At 36.8% G+C, this 17904-nt stretch overlaps 1 protein-coding gene across 1 annotated transcript in view; it reads right to left on the bottom strand.

Annotated features, from left to right (window-relative positions):
- Positions 1-6331: 6331 nt before the first annotated feature.
- Positions 6332-17904, bottom strand: part of ANGPT1 (angiopoietin 1) — a 304237-nt gene continuing 292664 nt past the window's right edge. The window contains exon 9 of the mRNA XM_004011787.6: positions 6332-8946. Within this exon, the coding sequence (XP_004011836.1) occupies positions 8786-8946 (161 nt within the window). The 3' untranslated portion in view covers positions 6332-8785. The remainder of the gene's footprint in view (positions 8947-17904) is intronic.

Genomic DNA, 17904 nt, shown 5'->3' with positions numbered 1-17904 from the left:
TCCAGAAGATACAATTGTTGTTGAGTCACTAAGTCGTGTCTGACTCTTTTGCAACCCCATGGACTGTAGCCTGCCAGGCTCCTCTGTCCATGGGATTTCCCAGGCAAGAATGCTAATGTGAAAGTGTTAGTTGCTCAGTCATATCTGACTCTTTGTGAACCCATGGACTAGCCAGCCAGGCTCTTCTATCCACGGAATTCACCAGGCAAGAATACTGGAGTGGGTAGCCATTCCTTTCTCCAGGCGTCTTCTTGACCCAGGGATTGAACCCAGGTCTCCTGCACTGAAGCCAGATTCTTCATTGTCTGAACCACCAGGGACACCCACAATGCTAGAGATGGTTGCTATTTCCTTCTCCAGGGGACTTTCCCAACCCAGGGTTCAAACCTGCCTCTCCTACATTGTCAGGAGGATTCTTTACTGCTGAGCCACTGCCGCAGAGGCTTTTGTGGATTTCTGGTACAATAATGGAAATTCCCACGTCTCCTTTTCCCTGTTCCATTGCCCCCAGAAATGCTGTCATCTGTGCTTGGCTGTTCCCTCCTTGGCTGAGGTTCAGATCAGTGTTGTCGCTCCCTGAGTACTAGACTCATTGTGCATCTTACTAGTTTGGACATAGGCAGCTCAAATATTGTCAGATATTTTTGTTATGCTAGGATCCATGGTTTGTTTCCTGTTCCTTACACTCTAAACAAATCATGTCTAATTCAGAGAGAAATGTAACCCACATGATTCTCATTAGTATATAAATAATCTGATGTCCTTCGATGTTTGTAAAAATTGTCTTTATAATCTTTTTGTTGAAAGCATAAAGGCATTTTTCTTACAGTATAACCTCTCTAGAGAAAAAAAATTATAGATCATTTTGAATTCCTGTAGTTTTCATTCATGTGTCATGGGTCCATCCATTCCTCCACCTGCTGCTGCTAAGTCACTTCAGTCATGTCCGAAAAGTCACTTCAGTTGTGTCTGACAATGTGCGACCCCATAGATGGCAGCCCACCAGGCTCCCCTGTCCCTGGGATTCTCCAGGCAAGAACACTGGAGTGGGTTGCCATTTCCTTCTCCAATGCATGGAAGTGAAAAGTGAAAGTGAAGTTGCTCAGTTGTGTCAGACTCTTAGCGACCCCATGGATTGCAGCCCACCAGGCTCCTCCACCCATGGGATTTTCCAGGCGAGAATACTGGAGTGGGGTGCCATTGCCTTCTCCGATTCCTCCACCTACTCACCCCCAATTAACCCAATTTACTTACCGTCTAAGCTGTCTTCACATTATACTGGTTCCTGGAAACATAATGTAAAATGAGACAAGGAATAAGAACTCTGGATATAATCTGGAACAGAAAAAGTGTAAATCATCTGACACTTAATTGAGATTCAAGAATGGTCTAAACACAATGTTAGGTTCTGGTAACAATAACAACAAAAACTAATTAAATTTCATCCCTGACCCCAAATGCTCACTATCTGAGAGAACTATCTCACAGAACAAGTATATTCATAGCTGACTGGAGCACAAGTCAAACTGAAAATTCTTTAACGTAAGTAAAAATAAAATGCCTTGGGAACACAGAAGAAGGGTGAGAAATTCAGTCTAGGGGATTTGGGTGGGCTTTAAAGAGGAGACAGCTTTGGGTGAGGCTTTTTATTTCATTATTTTCACACATATGAAATCACTGGGAAAAGTAGATTAGTCTGTTCACACTCATGATTTCCAAATCTCAATTAAATCTTTAGAAAGTGAAAGTGTTAGTTGTTTAGTCATGTTGGGCTTTTGTGACACCATGTACTGTAGCCCACCAGGCTCCTCTGTCCATGGAATTCTCCAGGCAAGAATACTGGAGTGGGTTGCCATTCCCTTCTCCAGGGGATCTTCCCAAGCCAGGGATCGAACCCAGCTCTCCTGCACTGCAGGAACTGCCATTTGAGCCTCCAGAAGTACTTGATAAAGTTGTGACTCCGCTAGATGTATACTGCACCCATTTCATTAAGTGGTCATGCCAAACCTATTTTCAAACACTATTTAATTGAACTACCCACAGTCTTACAAATATGCTTCCTTCCTTCCCCTTCCTCTATGAAACAGAAACCATTAATTGGCTGTGCCTCCTACAGCATTTCATGCTCTCCTAGTCTCTTCAGAGAGACATTTCTCCTCCTATTAAAAGTAAACCTCCTCTCCCTCCCAACACTCAGTCATGCTCTCAGCCACCCCAGAACACTTGTTCCATCTAAGGACCTTTCTGCTCCTGCTTTCAGCCTCAGTTCCTGGAAAGGCTCATCTCTCTTAGTCTGCGTATACACTCACACATCTGTCATCCTAAAAAAGAATCCTAAAAGCCACTCCTGTCCCTTAGTTCCCTCCCTAGCTCCTTTCGTTCTCAGCCTTCTTTTTGAAAGTCTAATCTAAACCAATGGGTTTTTCAGGTGGCTCAGTGGTAAAGAATCAGTCTGCCAAGCAGAAGACCTGGGTTCAGTCCCTGGGTTGAGAAGATCGCCTGGAGAAGGAAATGGCAACTCACTCTAGTATTCTTGCTTGGGAAATCCCATGGACAGAGGAGTTGGGAGGGCTAAAGTCGACGGGGTCACCAAAGAGTCAGACATGACTTAGTGACCCAATGACAACGACAATCTAAACCAAGTTTCTCAAACTTTTAATGTCCATGAGTCACTTGAGTATCTTATTAAAATGAAGATTCTAATTCAGTAGTGGGATGGGGTCTGAGATTCTGCATTTCTAAAAAGCTTCTAACATATAACACTAGCCTAGAAGTAATTCTACTGTAAATAGGAAGAGTCTGAACTCTAATTATCCTCTTGTCCTTACCTTTCATTTATTCATAACCCTCTTGCTGCCTGGTGTCTTACCCCTACACCTCTAATTCTGGCCTAACAAAAATCACCAGTGGCCCCCTGTATGCCAAATTCAGTGGGCACTTTTTAACAATAATGCCCCCACCATCTATGGTGAGTTAGGCGTCTTCAGTTATTCATGCAATCCAGTCACCTGACTTCTATAACTCCATTACCTCATGATGACTTTTCTCTAGTTTATCCAGATGTAATTTCTCATCTCCTTTTTGAATTATTGTCATTTATCTGCTCCTTAAAAATTTTATGCTTGATTAAGTGTTTAAGTGAGGTCTATTTCACTACATATGCTTTTCAAATAATCTTGTCTAATAATTTTAACTTCTGCCTAAATAATCTAGAGTCCAATATCATCCATGTTGGTCCTGCTTGAGCTCACTCATTATATTCCATTGCCAAGCTTGAATCACTATCATCTCTAATTCAACATGTAAAATTGAACTCATTATCCACTCCCCTAAACCTGTGTTCCTTATTTTGGATATTTGCACCATCTTCTCTCTAATTATCCAAGAGAAAAATCTGGAATGACCTTGACCCTTCCCACCTTCCATCTAATCATGGAGTTATTTGAATTTTTTCCCGTTAAATCCTCTCCAAATTTAGCTAATCCAGTCCATTCATGTTATGCTGCTGTATATATCACGTCCTCATTCTAACAGATTGTACCATTTGTCCTCAATGATCCAAACTTTTGCAGTTTTATCTCCTTCCAACGCATTCACTAATTGCAGCAAGTACAGTCCTTCTAAAGTGTATAAAGAACAAAGCTCAGACACCATCTTCTATAAAATGTATTGTGTAAATTGAGGGATGCCTGTGTGTTTCCTTAAATTTTAAAAACATGTACATATAAATTTACTATTGAGTAGTAGTACTCTTGCCTGGAAAATCCCATGGACGGAGGAGCCTGGTGGGGTGCAGTCCATGGGGTCACAAAGAGTTGGACACGACTGAGCGACTTCACTTTCACTTTTCACTTTCATGCGTTGGAGAAGGAAATGGCAACCCACTCCAGTGTTCTTGCCTGGAGAATCCCAGGGACAGCAGAGCCTGGTGGGCTGCCGTCTATGGGATCGCACAGAGTTGGACACGACTGAAGTGCCTTAGCAGCAGCAGCAGCAGCAGTAGTTACTCACTTGTTTTCCTTATACATTATTATTATTATTATACTCTATACAGAACATAACCTTCAGCACATTATCCCAGTATTCTTGTTGCAGTTTAAACAAACATTAATTTTATTAATATAAACTTCCTTGTACTGCCCATTAATGTAACTTGCTTATTTTTCTACTGATTGTAAATTTCTTTATGCTTTAATCACCTGTACCCTTAATGCCTTCTTAATGCTTCATTTGGATGCTAAGTAGCTGTTCACTGTGTTTGTTAAAAATATTTCACATTCTGCTCATTAAGCCTATAAAATGATTTCCTAAAGGGAGTGCTATGTAATTACAATCCAAAAACTCATTATGAATATTTTTGTTATACCTTTCTCCTAATGGAAACATTCCAGTTAATTTAGAGCCTTAATAATTTTCTTCTCTAAACTTTTATATCACTGTTTTGATGTTTAGACACTGTGTTAAAGTACACACATATTCTTATTTTCTTTTAAGTCCATTTTTAACTTCCAGTGTTTTAGCACCTTTTAACCATCAATTCTGATTCCTTATAGCATATGTAGGAAGCATACATTTATTTTCAAATTTAACTTATATAAGAGGAACTTAGGTAAGGTAGTCCTAGTTTTGTGGCAAAAATAGCTGATAATGGTACCCACCTTTATGCCCTTTTCCCTTTATACCAAACTCAGATATTCAAAATGCATCCTATTATTCCACAACAAGTTCGCAGAATTTATTGTCAATTGTCATATAATAATTCAGCATTTAACAATTGACAGAACATCCTAAAGCAGAGAAAATAAAGGCAAAAACAAACAAATGGGACCTAATTAAACTTAAACGTTTAAGTTAATTAAACTTGCTTGCACAGCATAGCAAACCATCAACAAAACAAAAAGACAACCTACTGAATGGGAGAAAATATTTGCAAATGTTTTGACCCGTGAGGGGTTAATATCCAACATATATAAACAGCTTGTGCAACTCAACATCAAAAAACAAATGAGCATCCCAATTAAAAAAGGCAGAACTGAGTAGATATTCTTCCAAACAGGAAAGGCAAATGACCAGCAGGCACATGAAAACATGGTCAACGCTGCTAACCGTCAGGGAAGTGCAAACCAAAACCACAGTGAGGCGCCACCTCACACCTGTCAGAATGGCTGTCATCAAAAAGAACACACATAAGTGTTGGCCAGCATGTGGAGAAAAGAGAACCCTTCTGCACTTGGTGGGAATGTAAATTGGCACAGCGGAGGCTTCTCGGAATACTAAAATCACAACTACCATCTGGCCTAGCAATTCCGCCCCTGGGTATATATCCAAAAAGAAAAAAACCCACTAATTTGAAAAGATACATGCAACCCAATGTTCATAGCATTATTTATAATTCTCAAGGCATGGAAACAACCTAAGTGTCCATCAACAGATGAATGGATAGAGAAGATGGGCGATATATATATATATATACACACACACACACACACACACACACAATGGAATGTTGTTGTTTAGTTGCTAAGTCACGTCTGACTCTTTTAGTTGCTTAGACATATCTGACCCCATGGATTGTAGGCCACCAGGCTCCTCTGTCCATGGGATTTCCCAGGCAAGAATACTGGAGTGAGTTGCTATTTCCTTCTCCAGGGCATCTTCTCAAACCCAGGGGTTGAACCCACATCTCCTGCACTGGCAGGTAGATTCTTTACCACTTAGCCACCTGGGAAGCCCATACAACGGAATACTACTCAGTTATAAAAAAGAAGGAAATTTTGCTATTTGCAGCAACATGGATAGACATAGGGCAATATGCTAAGTAGAGTAAGTCAGAGAAAGACAAATACTGTATACTATCATTTACATGTAAAATCTAAAAAATACAGCAAACTAGTGAATAAAATAAAAAAGAAGCAGACTCACAGATATAGAGAAAAAACTACTGGTTACTACTGTGGAGAGGAAAGGGGGGAGGGGCAATAGTAGTGTTAAAAAAAAGGCTATTATGGGATTGTATTAAATCATGCGTGTAAAACTTTCGCAAATATAGACTACTATAGAATTTAAAGAATTTATTCAATAAAAAAAGAACACAAGAAATAAAAAAAGATAATTACTGACAGAACATAATCACAGTAGAGATGTGGGACTCAGACCCATTGCTTTGATCTAAAGTTCTAATGGAGCTAAGCTTTCTTATCATATCCAAGACTGAAAGATTTTCAAAGATTGAGACTTTAGTTCATTTGGTAATTTTTTTCATAGAACCCATACTTCCATATATCTCTAATTTTAAAACTTATAAAATATGTAAAATGAGGAGTTGCACGAATATGTTACTTTCAATTTTATTTAAATCGAATAAAGCTGCCATTGATGTGCAGAAATTGCCATAGAAACTACATGAGTTTAATTCATATAAAAATTGAAAGACAAAATCCTATTACCTGATTGTCTTATCCTAAATAATTAAATGCAAAGAATATACATGTTAAATGGCCACAGTGCACATAATGGAGTCATAAAACATTTTGTACTGCTTTATTATAAATAATTGGAAATATTTCATTTTTAAACCCAGATAACAAAACAGTAAATATCATGCTTTTCCCCATTATTTCCTTTTATTTTTGCATTATAAGATGGAAAATGTATTACTTCTCAAAAGAAAGGTAAGTAAAAAAATCTCTAGGAACACACAAAAACAAAACACTCACTTTCATTCACTTAAATGGAAACATCAAGGAGGTTTTCAGAGGAAGCAGCTAAACAGTGTTATGAAAGAGTCGACAAGAATAGAAAAACTGTGGAACATAAATGATCCACAATGTTCCATAAATGTTCCATATGTTACCTGCAAACATAAATTTTAAGGCAGAACAGGTTTGTATACACATGTAAAAGTATAAACATTTGATGGTAAACTTTGAAAAAATAACTTCTGAAAAATGTGAGTAGCCTTATTCTCTCAACTGGAGGAAACCCACAAAGGCACAAGAGATCAAATCACCAGGCCTAAAACTGGTCTTAGTGCCCAATAAAAACTTTTACTTTTTTTAAGAAAGGAAACCCAAAGTGGATTTCAATTTTTGCATATCAGAGTATACCTCATGTTTTGATAAAAACTGTTCACGCTTGTAACCTTGAGTACTTAGAGGCAGAAAGTACTTCTTGACAAAAGACTGTAGTAACTTCACATTGCCACAAATATCTGTGTCCAAAATTGACTTAAAATCAGTTAAGCCACAGAAATATTTTCATTGTGATTTATAGTAGCTAGTAATTAGAATTTTCTTAGTCAAGTGACTAGGATTAATTTTCTCTTTTGTTCTTGTGTTTTCTTTAACATATAATACAAAGTTTGCCAATTTTTTTCCTATAATGGTAATGTCTTAAAATCAGAAATTGCCTAAGAAAACAGAGCCCATGGTAGAAAAATAGGAAAAAATAGTATATTTCAAAAGGTGGTATAGTAGTTTTTTGAAAATGTGCTTATTTGCATCAATTGAGGGTAATGTTGCATATTCCAGAATAAACAGCTATTAGGTTTACTGTAGATATAAACATGCTATGTACAATGATATTTATAATTCTTTCATTTTTCATAGACTTCAAAGTGTATCTTTTATAGAAACTGGAACAGAGTGAATCTGGAAAGCAAGTTTCAGTTAATTAGTAAAAATTAAATTAGCATGAAATAACAGGGTGAAGAATTGAAGATAATTATTTTAAAAATAATAAAGTTACACGTAAGTGGACACATGCAATAAGATACTGTAAAATGACCTGTTCCAGTTCACTTGGTTTTATTTCAACTTATTACACTCTAGAATACTGCTTTCATGTATAATATCAAAGGAAATATTAAATGCATGTATATTATTTTAAGGGCTTGATGATATATTTCACAATCTTTAAACTTTACTCAGGCTATAAATATATTTATATATCAGCCAGTTTTTAAAATAAATGAAAACTGTAGCATGGGGGGAAGGATAAATTTTCATCTCATATGTCCAATAGTTGATTATGTCCATTTTTTCTGAAAACTGTATCAAAAAATCAAAGAATAACAGAGTATGTTTCTAATTCACACTGCTATTCTTCATGCACTACAATTCTTTATAGTTTACCAAAATGGAATTTACATTTGAAGATGGGTTAACTGAAATCAACTAGCAAGTATGATTTAGGAATTAGACTTCTGAAATCCATTTCACTAACTCAGAGGGCAATGCTGTTCTTCCTGAACTTTTATTAAAATTGTGCAACAGTACAAACTTATTAGGTTTGCATAGAAATAACACCATTTCACTGGTGTAATATATCTTTTCCAAAGGATTATGGCAAGCCAGTTTTTATTCTTCATGTATGCTTTTTGTTGTTGTTCATTTTCTTCTCTCTCTTTTTCTTTTTCTTTTTTTTTTTGGTTTTACATGAAATAAACCATATTTATCATCTGGCTACCACAGTTCCAAAATAAAATCCAGTAGTAGTTTGAAGCACAGTGAGCTTAACAGTTTCTTCCCTTTTAAAAGCATGACAGTGAATGACAGTCTATAGTCAAGCCATATGAACACAATCAATCATCCCAGGCAGAGACTTTGTGAACTCAAAAGGTTCCAAATTCACAGTCAAGGACCTTGGTGACTTCACATAACTGCTACTTGTTGCTAGAAGGGAGACCATATTGTTTGCTTCAGAAATTTTCAAGCAGTTTCTCATCTGGTGGCTTCTCCAGATTTCTTGGTGGCTTTTATAATTGCTCTTGACTGATATTATGCCTTCAAAAGTCCAAAGGTCGAATCATCATAGTTGTGGAACGTAAGGAGTAACTGGGCCCTTTGAAATAATGCCATTTTATTCCATTCAGCTTTCCAAGGTTCTGTCCCGCTGTATAAAACATTCCATTTAGATTGGATGGGCCACAGGCATCAAACCACCAGCCTGAAAAATTAGTTAATAATGAAAGAGAAGGAGAAGAAACAATTACATAAGTAAATTGAACATTTGGAAATTCATGCCACTTACTGAAGGGAAACATTCATACTTATGATTATTTGCAAATCGGAGGTATTCAAAAAATATCTTCCTGGTAGTGAAATTGTTTTAAATAACATCCAAAAGACAGTGTACAATCAGAAAGAGGAATGCTCTCATAATCAGCTTTCAGTGTCACCCCATTGGGACTCATTTCCCAATGTAATGATGGGAAACATTTGGGTTTCAAGATACGATCTAGTCAGGCCTGGATTTGTACAAAGGGTAAGTAAAATGAAACCCTTCAGAGGCATTCCACCTGAAGCCTGTTATTGGAAATAGAACAATTAATTATTAGCAATGAAGTTCAGAAGCTTGGACAGCTAACATCTAAACAGAAAGAAATGTCCTCCATGTAGTTCATAATTTTGCCTACTGGCCCTTAGCTGCTTCTGAAATTAACTGGATACCAGAAAATAACTATGAATTTGGACGGCTATACCCTCTCTGCAGTTTATAGCAATATGGGAAGCATTCATTGAGAGTAACCACATAGTTCCTATATAGCAGCATGTTTTCCTGTGATTATCAAAGTTCTTTCTAAACTTAGTAAAAAGAAAAATGATGAGTAACATATAGATCCTGTGCTCACATAGCTCTCTGCAAGGATAACTCAGTACTTCATTTTTTAAATGAATTAAGTTCTTAGCTTTTAGATAAAACATAGTACTTTTCCCCCTCTCTTCTGAAGTAATACTACTAAAATCTTTAGGGAGAGATTTATGCCAGAGACATTCTGGCATATTTGTATTTGGATACAGTTGACCTCCCTTTGATTACAGAGTTAATACCTAAGGGACTAATAGCTAAAGAAAGAGAAAGCTGTACAGCTGATGTTTAACTGTAACATGAGCATCATCTTGCAGAAACTTTAGAAAAAGTTAAATGGAGAAAAACTAGTTCTCATTTTTCAGTTTTGGAGGGTGAATACAGCTGGGTTGTATTTATAAAGTCATACTAGAGGCCTAACAAGCTATATTAATCACTAACTCATACTAGGAAAAAGTAAGGTATGTCAATGAATTTGGAAAGACACTGTATTTAATGTTTTAGCAACTGTATGCAAACAACATAGATGTTAATATAGTCAAAACACGGGGGACAAGAAAGTTCTTATTTGGCAAGGAAGGAGGAAACTGTAAAATTCCACCTTTTTCTTCTTAAGATTAATTCCTTTAAATTTTTTTGGTAAGTACAACCAGTAAAAATATGCTATTTATATTTTTAAAAAAGGCATTCTGATATTAGGGAATTTATTTACCCATAACACTCTTAAAGGACAAAATGAAACAACTTGATTGCTTCAGTATTTTAACTTTCTCCTCCTTTTCTATGACCTTCTTGAGGCACTCTTCCATCATGTTAACGAGCCTTTCATAGTCTTTCAAATATCCACCATGGTCTCTAAAGCAAGCACAGTTACTCTATTGTTGAGGACTACTACAAATCATAGAAGGATCCTCCAAGTTACATTAAGATACTCAGAGCAAAAGTGTGTGGATTTGTTTGGTTTATAGAAAGTCATAAGAGTTCTGAAGAGTGTGGGAAGGCAGACGTCTGTTGGAACATAGCCTGACAATGAAGGGCACAGGCTGAAGAATACATTCATTGGGAAACTACAGTGAACTTTGGAAAGAAACAAGAAAAAGTAGGGACACATGAGGGGATAGGATAAACTGATCTTATGTACCCTTCCTAACGAGTAAAGTGGAAAAATGTTCCGGATAAGAAGAAAGGCATTTTGGAAACACTGAAAGGAGACCAGTATGGATAGGTCAAAGTTAGCAAGAGCAACAGTAGCCTGAAGCTGAGAGGGTCTGAAGATCAAATCACATAGTCTTTTACCTGCAATGCAGGAGATGCGGGTTTGATGCCTGATTAGGGAAGATCCTCTGGAGAAGAAAGTGGCAAGCTACTCCAGTATTCTTGCCTAAGAAATCCCCTGGACAGAGGAGTCTGGCAGGCTATAGTCCATGGAGTAGCAAAAGAGTCAGACATGACTTAGCAATTAAACAACAGCAACAACGAATGAAAAGGCATGGTTTATATTCCATATTCTTAGTGCCACACCTAACAGAGTTTGCTTAGAAGATGACTGGTAAGGGCCTACAGATTTATTGACAGATTGTTTTTTCTTTTAAAGCCTATATGGTCTGAATTAGTTTTTTTAAAGCTATATTTGATAGATACCTGTATATATAACATCCGAGTTTATTGTATTCATTTTTTCTTTCTTTATTTATTCAATTTATAATCCTCATGAAGTGTTGTCATACAACACTCAACAAGACAGATGTGGTCCTTACTCTTATGGAGTTTACTTCCAATGTGACAAACAGGCAAAAGAAAAAATGTAGCAAATAAATAAAATACCTACAAATTATTAAGAAATGATGATGGCAAAAGGAAGAAGAAGAGGATGAGGGGAGGAGGAAACAGAGAAGAGGAAGGGGGAGTTAGAATCAGGGGGCTATGAAGGAGAATAATAGGAGACCTATTTGACTTTCCATGTTCACGGAAGAAGTTGATATTTAATGAAAATTGACAGATGAGAAGACTGCAAAGTGAAGATGGGGAAAGACTCTACTAAGCAAAGCAGAGCACATGCCAAGGCCATGGAGCTGAGAGTTTGGTGTTTAGGGACTAAAAGAACATCAGTGTAGTTGGTGGTATCCAGTGGCCAAGGGAAAGACTTGCAGGAAATGAAGGTGGAAAAATGGCAATCTTGGTGGAAATTCAAACAATGTGGAAAATCTTAGTTTATCCAGTCTACGTGTCTATATCAGGTGAACAAGTAGAACATTGTCTAGGAATGGGAACCAATATTTTACCAGGAGAACCAGATCTGCCAGGTTAAATGTTTAATTAAATATTATTTAGAGCCCTTGTTCTCTAACTGTGGTCTACCAAAGCCACCCTGAGCACATGTGGCAGCATGATGAAGGGGAGGAAACTGAACCTAGAATCAGTTCAACAAACACTAACCAATGGACAGATATAGGGTCAGAGTTGAGTAAAACAAAATTCCTGACTTCAAGGAGTATACAGTTTTGTGTAAGAGAGAAACAAACTGTTAAATGAGAAGATAGCTATTTAACAGAGATGAAGAAAATCTTGGGGACAGAGGCAGAGTGTCCTGTTTGTGGGTCTGTAAGGTTCACTCATCACTTGATCTGGATCCTGAAGGATGGGTGGGAGTTCACAGGATGGAAAGAGATTATCTAAAGACAGTACGTACTCTGGCAGAGCAGGAGAGAGTGCCTGCCAGCAGCTTGGCTTGGCTGCAATGCCAGTGGGTAAGGGGTTGGAGAACAAAGGGCTGGCAAAACCAACAGGAACAAGAACATGGAGGTTTTTATTGTATGTTTAAAAATGCTCTTGTGGGCAATGGGGAGCCTAGAGCACCAGAGCAGAAATTAGAAGACCCTGACTTTGATGCTGACTTCACCAGTTAATAGCTAAGGGATCTTAGGCAATAGTTTATGTAACATTTGATATTTGAACAGTTAATATGTATCAGGACTCCACTAAAATATTTATAGGCATTTTCTCAGTTTATTCCCCACACAACCCTATGTGGCAAGTACTGAAATGAAGACCCTGATGCTCAGACAATTTAAGGAACTTTTCCAATGTCACATAGTCACTTACCTCCTCATTCCTAAGATGTGGATCATAAATATCTAATCAATCATTTTCACAGCACAGGTGCAGAGATCATATAAGATGGTACACTATTAAAGCCTCTAAAAGCCTATCTAAATGTTCTTTTGTAAGTTATCTAGGAAGCAGGCATAAACTTTATAGAGTAGGAATAAAAAGAATCAGATCTTACAGGATCATCACATTTAATAATGAAGACCAAGTCATCAGTGCCAACATATTTACTTATTTGCTTGGTAGGGTTAATTAGAGAAATATGAAAATAATTTGAATTCAAACGAGTACAGCTGTTCAGTGTTCATGTTGTAAAGACATGGCACTTAACTACCTAATATGGGTTTTATGGGCTTACCTAGGGTTTAGGAGGTAAAGAATCTGCATGTAATGGAGAGGCAGATATACAGGATAGACTTGTGGACACAGTGGGGGAAGGAGAACGAGAGACGAACTGAGAGAATAGCTTGGAAACATATACTTTATCATATGTAAAATAGATAGCAAATGGGAATTTGCTCTGTGACAAAGGGAGCTCAACCCAGTGCTCTGGGACAACCTAGAGGGGTGGGGGGGGTGGTGGTGGGATGGAGCAGGAGATAGAAGCGGGGTTCAGGAGGGAGGGGACATTTGTATACCTACAGCTGATTCATGTTGCTGTATGGCAGAAACCAACACAATACTGTAAAGCAATTATCCTCCAATTAAAAAAACAGAGATGGCAAAAAATAAAATGAAAGGGCAATTATTACTCATGACAAGTTCAGCTGTAGTGTCAGTGTTCTTCCCAGGGACGGGGGAGCCTGGTGGGCTGCTGTCTATGGGGTCACACAGAGTCGGACACTGAAGTGACTTAGCAGCAGCAGCAGCAGCAGTCCTTTATAAAATACTCTGAACTTCAAGTTTGCAAAACTAGTTATCTGTATGCAAGTAAGTATTTTCTGTTTTTTCTGACAAGGAACAACAAGGAATTTCTTTGTATCAAATATTTAAGTTGGTCCACTTTCTACCTCTCTTTGAAGAAATTAAGCATGACCTGGTCATTTAACATAAATCCTGAAAAGAAGTGGCTTTAAAGCATATTCATAGAAAGCAGGCAAAAAGTACAGCAAGCTCCTGGTTACTCCTGGTTAATCTCCTTTGGCATTCATAGATAACCATATGAACTCATGGGTCCTCAGAACAATGTAAGTTTGCGTAGATTGAAGGTATCCTTGTGAACACATAAAGGAGTATGCCTGGGTTTGCATTTCTTCTCCGATTAGATATCAAATAGCTGAATTAAATATATTCTAAAATTCTGGAGTGATACCAGCCTTGTACTTTGTTCTATAAGTGCCTGGGGATAGATGAGCAATATGTTAAAGAAGTTAATTAGAAGAAGCACTTTAAGCTCTAAAGAACTTAGCAATAAAAGCAAAGGATGGAAGGGAGCGGCAGCTTCCATCTGCTGTTGGGACAACTGATAAAATGTCTTAAATGTTTTAAGATTGGCAATTGCTGAGATGAACTTTGCCAAGCATTTTTCTTCATAACCTGTAACCTTATGTATATTTTAATAAGAAATCTGAGAAGCATGTTTCTAATTCATTTACACTTAACTCATTAAAATTTAGTTTTGGAATAACTGTCTTGGGCTTCCCAGGCCTTGAAAAATCATTTGAGTCTTTTATCTTTGAAGCAGAAAATTCACATTTTATCACCAATACATGAAACTTTGCCCAGAAAACAGGAACTTGATTCTAAACTTTGTACTCAGGAAGTTCAAATTTATTTGAAAGTCAGGAAACCTAACTCTCAAATTCTTCTGATCCTAAACAAAATGTCTCTCAACACTTCTTTTCTAAGGTAAAAAGTACAGCAAAATAAAAAGATCTATCTGTGGTTATGGATTTCTTTCTAATCAGCAACATGCAAAAGAACTGGCACAGAGAATAAGAATCTTCCTCTTTTATCACTAACTAAGGATGAGGCTGAACAAAACCGACTGATGACACAGTGATCATCGGGACCATCATGAAAATCACCCACTGATTTCATGGGTACAAATCCGGTTCCTACCCAGAACTAGCCTCAAGGAGCAGCTGCAAGCTCTTGTGTGCGGAGCCGAAGGATCCTTCCAGAACTCTGCATTCCTTCTGTCATTTCATCCCATACCCCCTTCAAGTCAAGGACTTGGCTTTTTTCCCCTTTCTCTTCTTTTTGTTCCATAGATAGAAAGTTGTTTATCCTGGCTGGTAATCTTGAATTCATTTTAATCCTTTAGGTATTCTCTTACTGCCTCTTTCCTCCCTTGGACTTCATTTTACTTTTAACTAGTTAAGTGAGGAAATCCTCATGAAAATGGGCCACAAACAGTAAAACAGAGCTAAATTCTTGTCTTTGAGTGCTGTTTCTTTTAAGAATGGCAGTAGAGGGAGTGGATAAGGTAATGGCTTATCAGGAGGTCATATTCAAATCGTCTGACATTAATTCTGTGACCTTAAGCAACTTAGCTAAGTCTTCCATATCTTAGTTCTCACCAAAGATCTCTATTTCGAATGGTTAATGGAAGTGTCCTTTAAACTATTAAGTGTGTCATTTATGATAATGCAGAAATGACTGTTAAACACTAAGAGTGCAATGTATATTCACTATATTATTTATTAGAGTAAAATATAAACAAAATTGTTTTGCTATTTTCATCAACTATTAAGATTTGGTGGCAGCCTTGTGTTATAGGCCTATCAGTTCTTATTCACTTTTTTCCAAATTTAACTTTTAAGAGACATTTTCTGATATTACTTTTTCTTTTTCCAATAAATATAAACTTCCTCCCAGAGAACAGGAATATAATCCTAAATTCTGCAGTTAGAATGTTCAAATTTATTCGAAAGTTATAAACCTAACACTCAGAAGTTTTCCAATATGGAATTTAGTCTTCAGGGGTTAGGTTATTCTTAAAATTTGGCTCTAGTCTTTAATATTCATCCCTTTGTTCCGTGTGTGTGCATGCAAATAAATATACACATGTGAAGGTGAAAGTGTTGGTTGCTCAGTAGACTGTGTCTGACTCTTTGCGACCCCATGGACTGTAGCCCACCAGGCTCCTCTGTCCAGGGAATTCTCCAGGCAAGAATACTGGAGTAAGTAGCCATCAGGGAAGAATATTGCAGTAAGTAGTTCATTCTCTTCTCCAAAACATCTTCCTGACCCAGGGTTTGAACCTGGGTTTCCTGCATTGTAGGCGGATCTTTACCATCTGAGCCACCAGGGCAGACATATACATACTTTGGCATTTTAAATCTAAGTTCATGAAAAAGTCACATTCATATTCACATTCATTTATTTTCATGTCTTTTCACCAAGATCATTTGTGATTTCACAGTGTCCTTTCAGAATCTGATAGCCTACTCATGCATTTAACCAAAATTTATTAAGCACATCTTGTGAGACAAGCACTATGCTAGGCCCTGAAGACACAATGGTGGAGAGCATGATGTCCCTGCCTTCAAGAAATGTACCTTTTCTGTGGAACAGGCTTATGTACTAAATAAGAAATTGCTTTGAAATACAATAATGCAATGTAGATATCTGTGGTTAATCTTAAATTATCCATATGGATCTTTTCTCTCAACATGTTTGCCTTAAAACCTAGGGAATGCCAGTTATCTGACAATGGTTATCAAAACTCTAAGATGATTACATTTTCCCAAAGATCTTGTCACTTTAACCAGTTAGATAGCCTGTTAATTTCTTCCATTTTGTCTTCTTCAAGGTTATATAGCAGGCAAGGCAAGTATTTATCAACTCTCTACTGCTAGCATCTGGTAAGTTCGAGGGTGTACTAAGAATTTATGTGTATGACTTTATCCTGTCTTTTAGAATTGAACTGAGAACATCCCTTGTTAGCTTTAGCAAAGTCTTGTCTGTCGACTGACATAGTTTATGCGTGGGAAAACAGATTGGAGTTTCTACCACAACAGATTCTTTCTGCAGAGGGTTAGGTCACATTTTTACATAGCTTTTATATTAGATACCAAATAAAAAAATTGTGTTGAAAGAAAAGGTAAGAAAAAGAATGTAAAACAATACCATATTTTGTTAGGGGTCATTTTCTTTTCTTTTGGTCAGTAACCTTTAGTAATTATAGTTTCTAGCAGAATTTTAGAAAAATATATTTTGAAGAATACTAATTTGTTACCAAAGCCCATGTTTTCTTTGCATGTAAAAATCTAATGAGAAAAGGTTTTCATTTTCATAATTTGAGTCATAGTTTTTTGCATATTTATATTTAATACAATAAATCCATATAAACAAAAGCATGTGTTGACTGATATTACATTTTCATTTAGTAAATATTAAATAATAGGGAAAACATTAAGTTTATAATGAAACTGATTCTTTCCTTGGGTTCATGAGGGTACAAGAAGGGCTCTCCTGTGAGACTAAGAAAATATTTCCTATAATCATCTCTTAAATTTATCCCTCCCACTACTGAAATATATACATTTGTTGTAATATACTATATAAAGGGGGAACCTAAGGAAAAAACTTACACATTTTCCTAATGTCAGTGAATCACAGAACATAGATATTCCTGGTTTATAATAAATGCACACTAACAAATCATCTCTAATGATTAATTAAGAGGTCAGTTTCATAGAAAATGTGTGTGGCAATTTTGATTTTGAAATATATGGTATGGTCCCATAATAACAGTGTAATAAAACATAAAAATTATTCAGTTTTTAAATTGGACAGAAGAATTTCTGGTAAGGTAGAAATAAGTACCTTATGTCTGGAAAAGGAGGTATAAAACACTGTGGTATCTATTTCTACTGATGCAAATATGCTTTTTTAGTCAGCTATACTTCTTTTCCACTAACAATGAACTACAACCAAACTGAAAAATAATATTACTTGTTTTTCTCTACTGTAGCCACTAAGAGTACATAGAATAACAAAATCACAGAACCAGAAGAAAACATAGGAGACAATCTTATGTAGGCTGGCAACTATAGGAACGTGCATATGTAAACTCTCTCATATAACTACCTTTATATTTTCTTGAAGGTGTCCATAACTAGACCTCCACAATCTTTTCTGGCAACTCATTCCAGCCTTTGATTCCTGGAAACTTTCCCTTCCTCTAATAACTATCATGTGCTATATTTTGTCCCCAGAACTTGCTATAATGTGAAATCGTGTATTTATCATTTACTTTTT

Source organism: Ovis aries, chromosome 9 (assembly GCF_016772045.2).
Source record: "Ovis aries strain OAR_USU_Benz2616 breed Rambouillet chromosome 9, ARS-UI_Ramb_v3.0, whole genome shotgun sequence".
NCBI classification, from domain to species: domain Eukaryota; kingdom Metazoa; phylum Chordata; class Mammalia; order Artiodactyla; family Bovidae; genus Ovis; species Ovis aries.
Note: the sequence above shows the minus strand (reverse complement) of the source record. Positions and strands in the feature narration are given on the sequence as shown.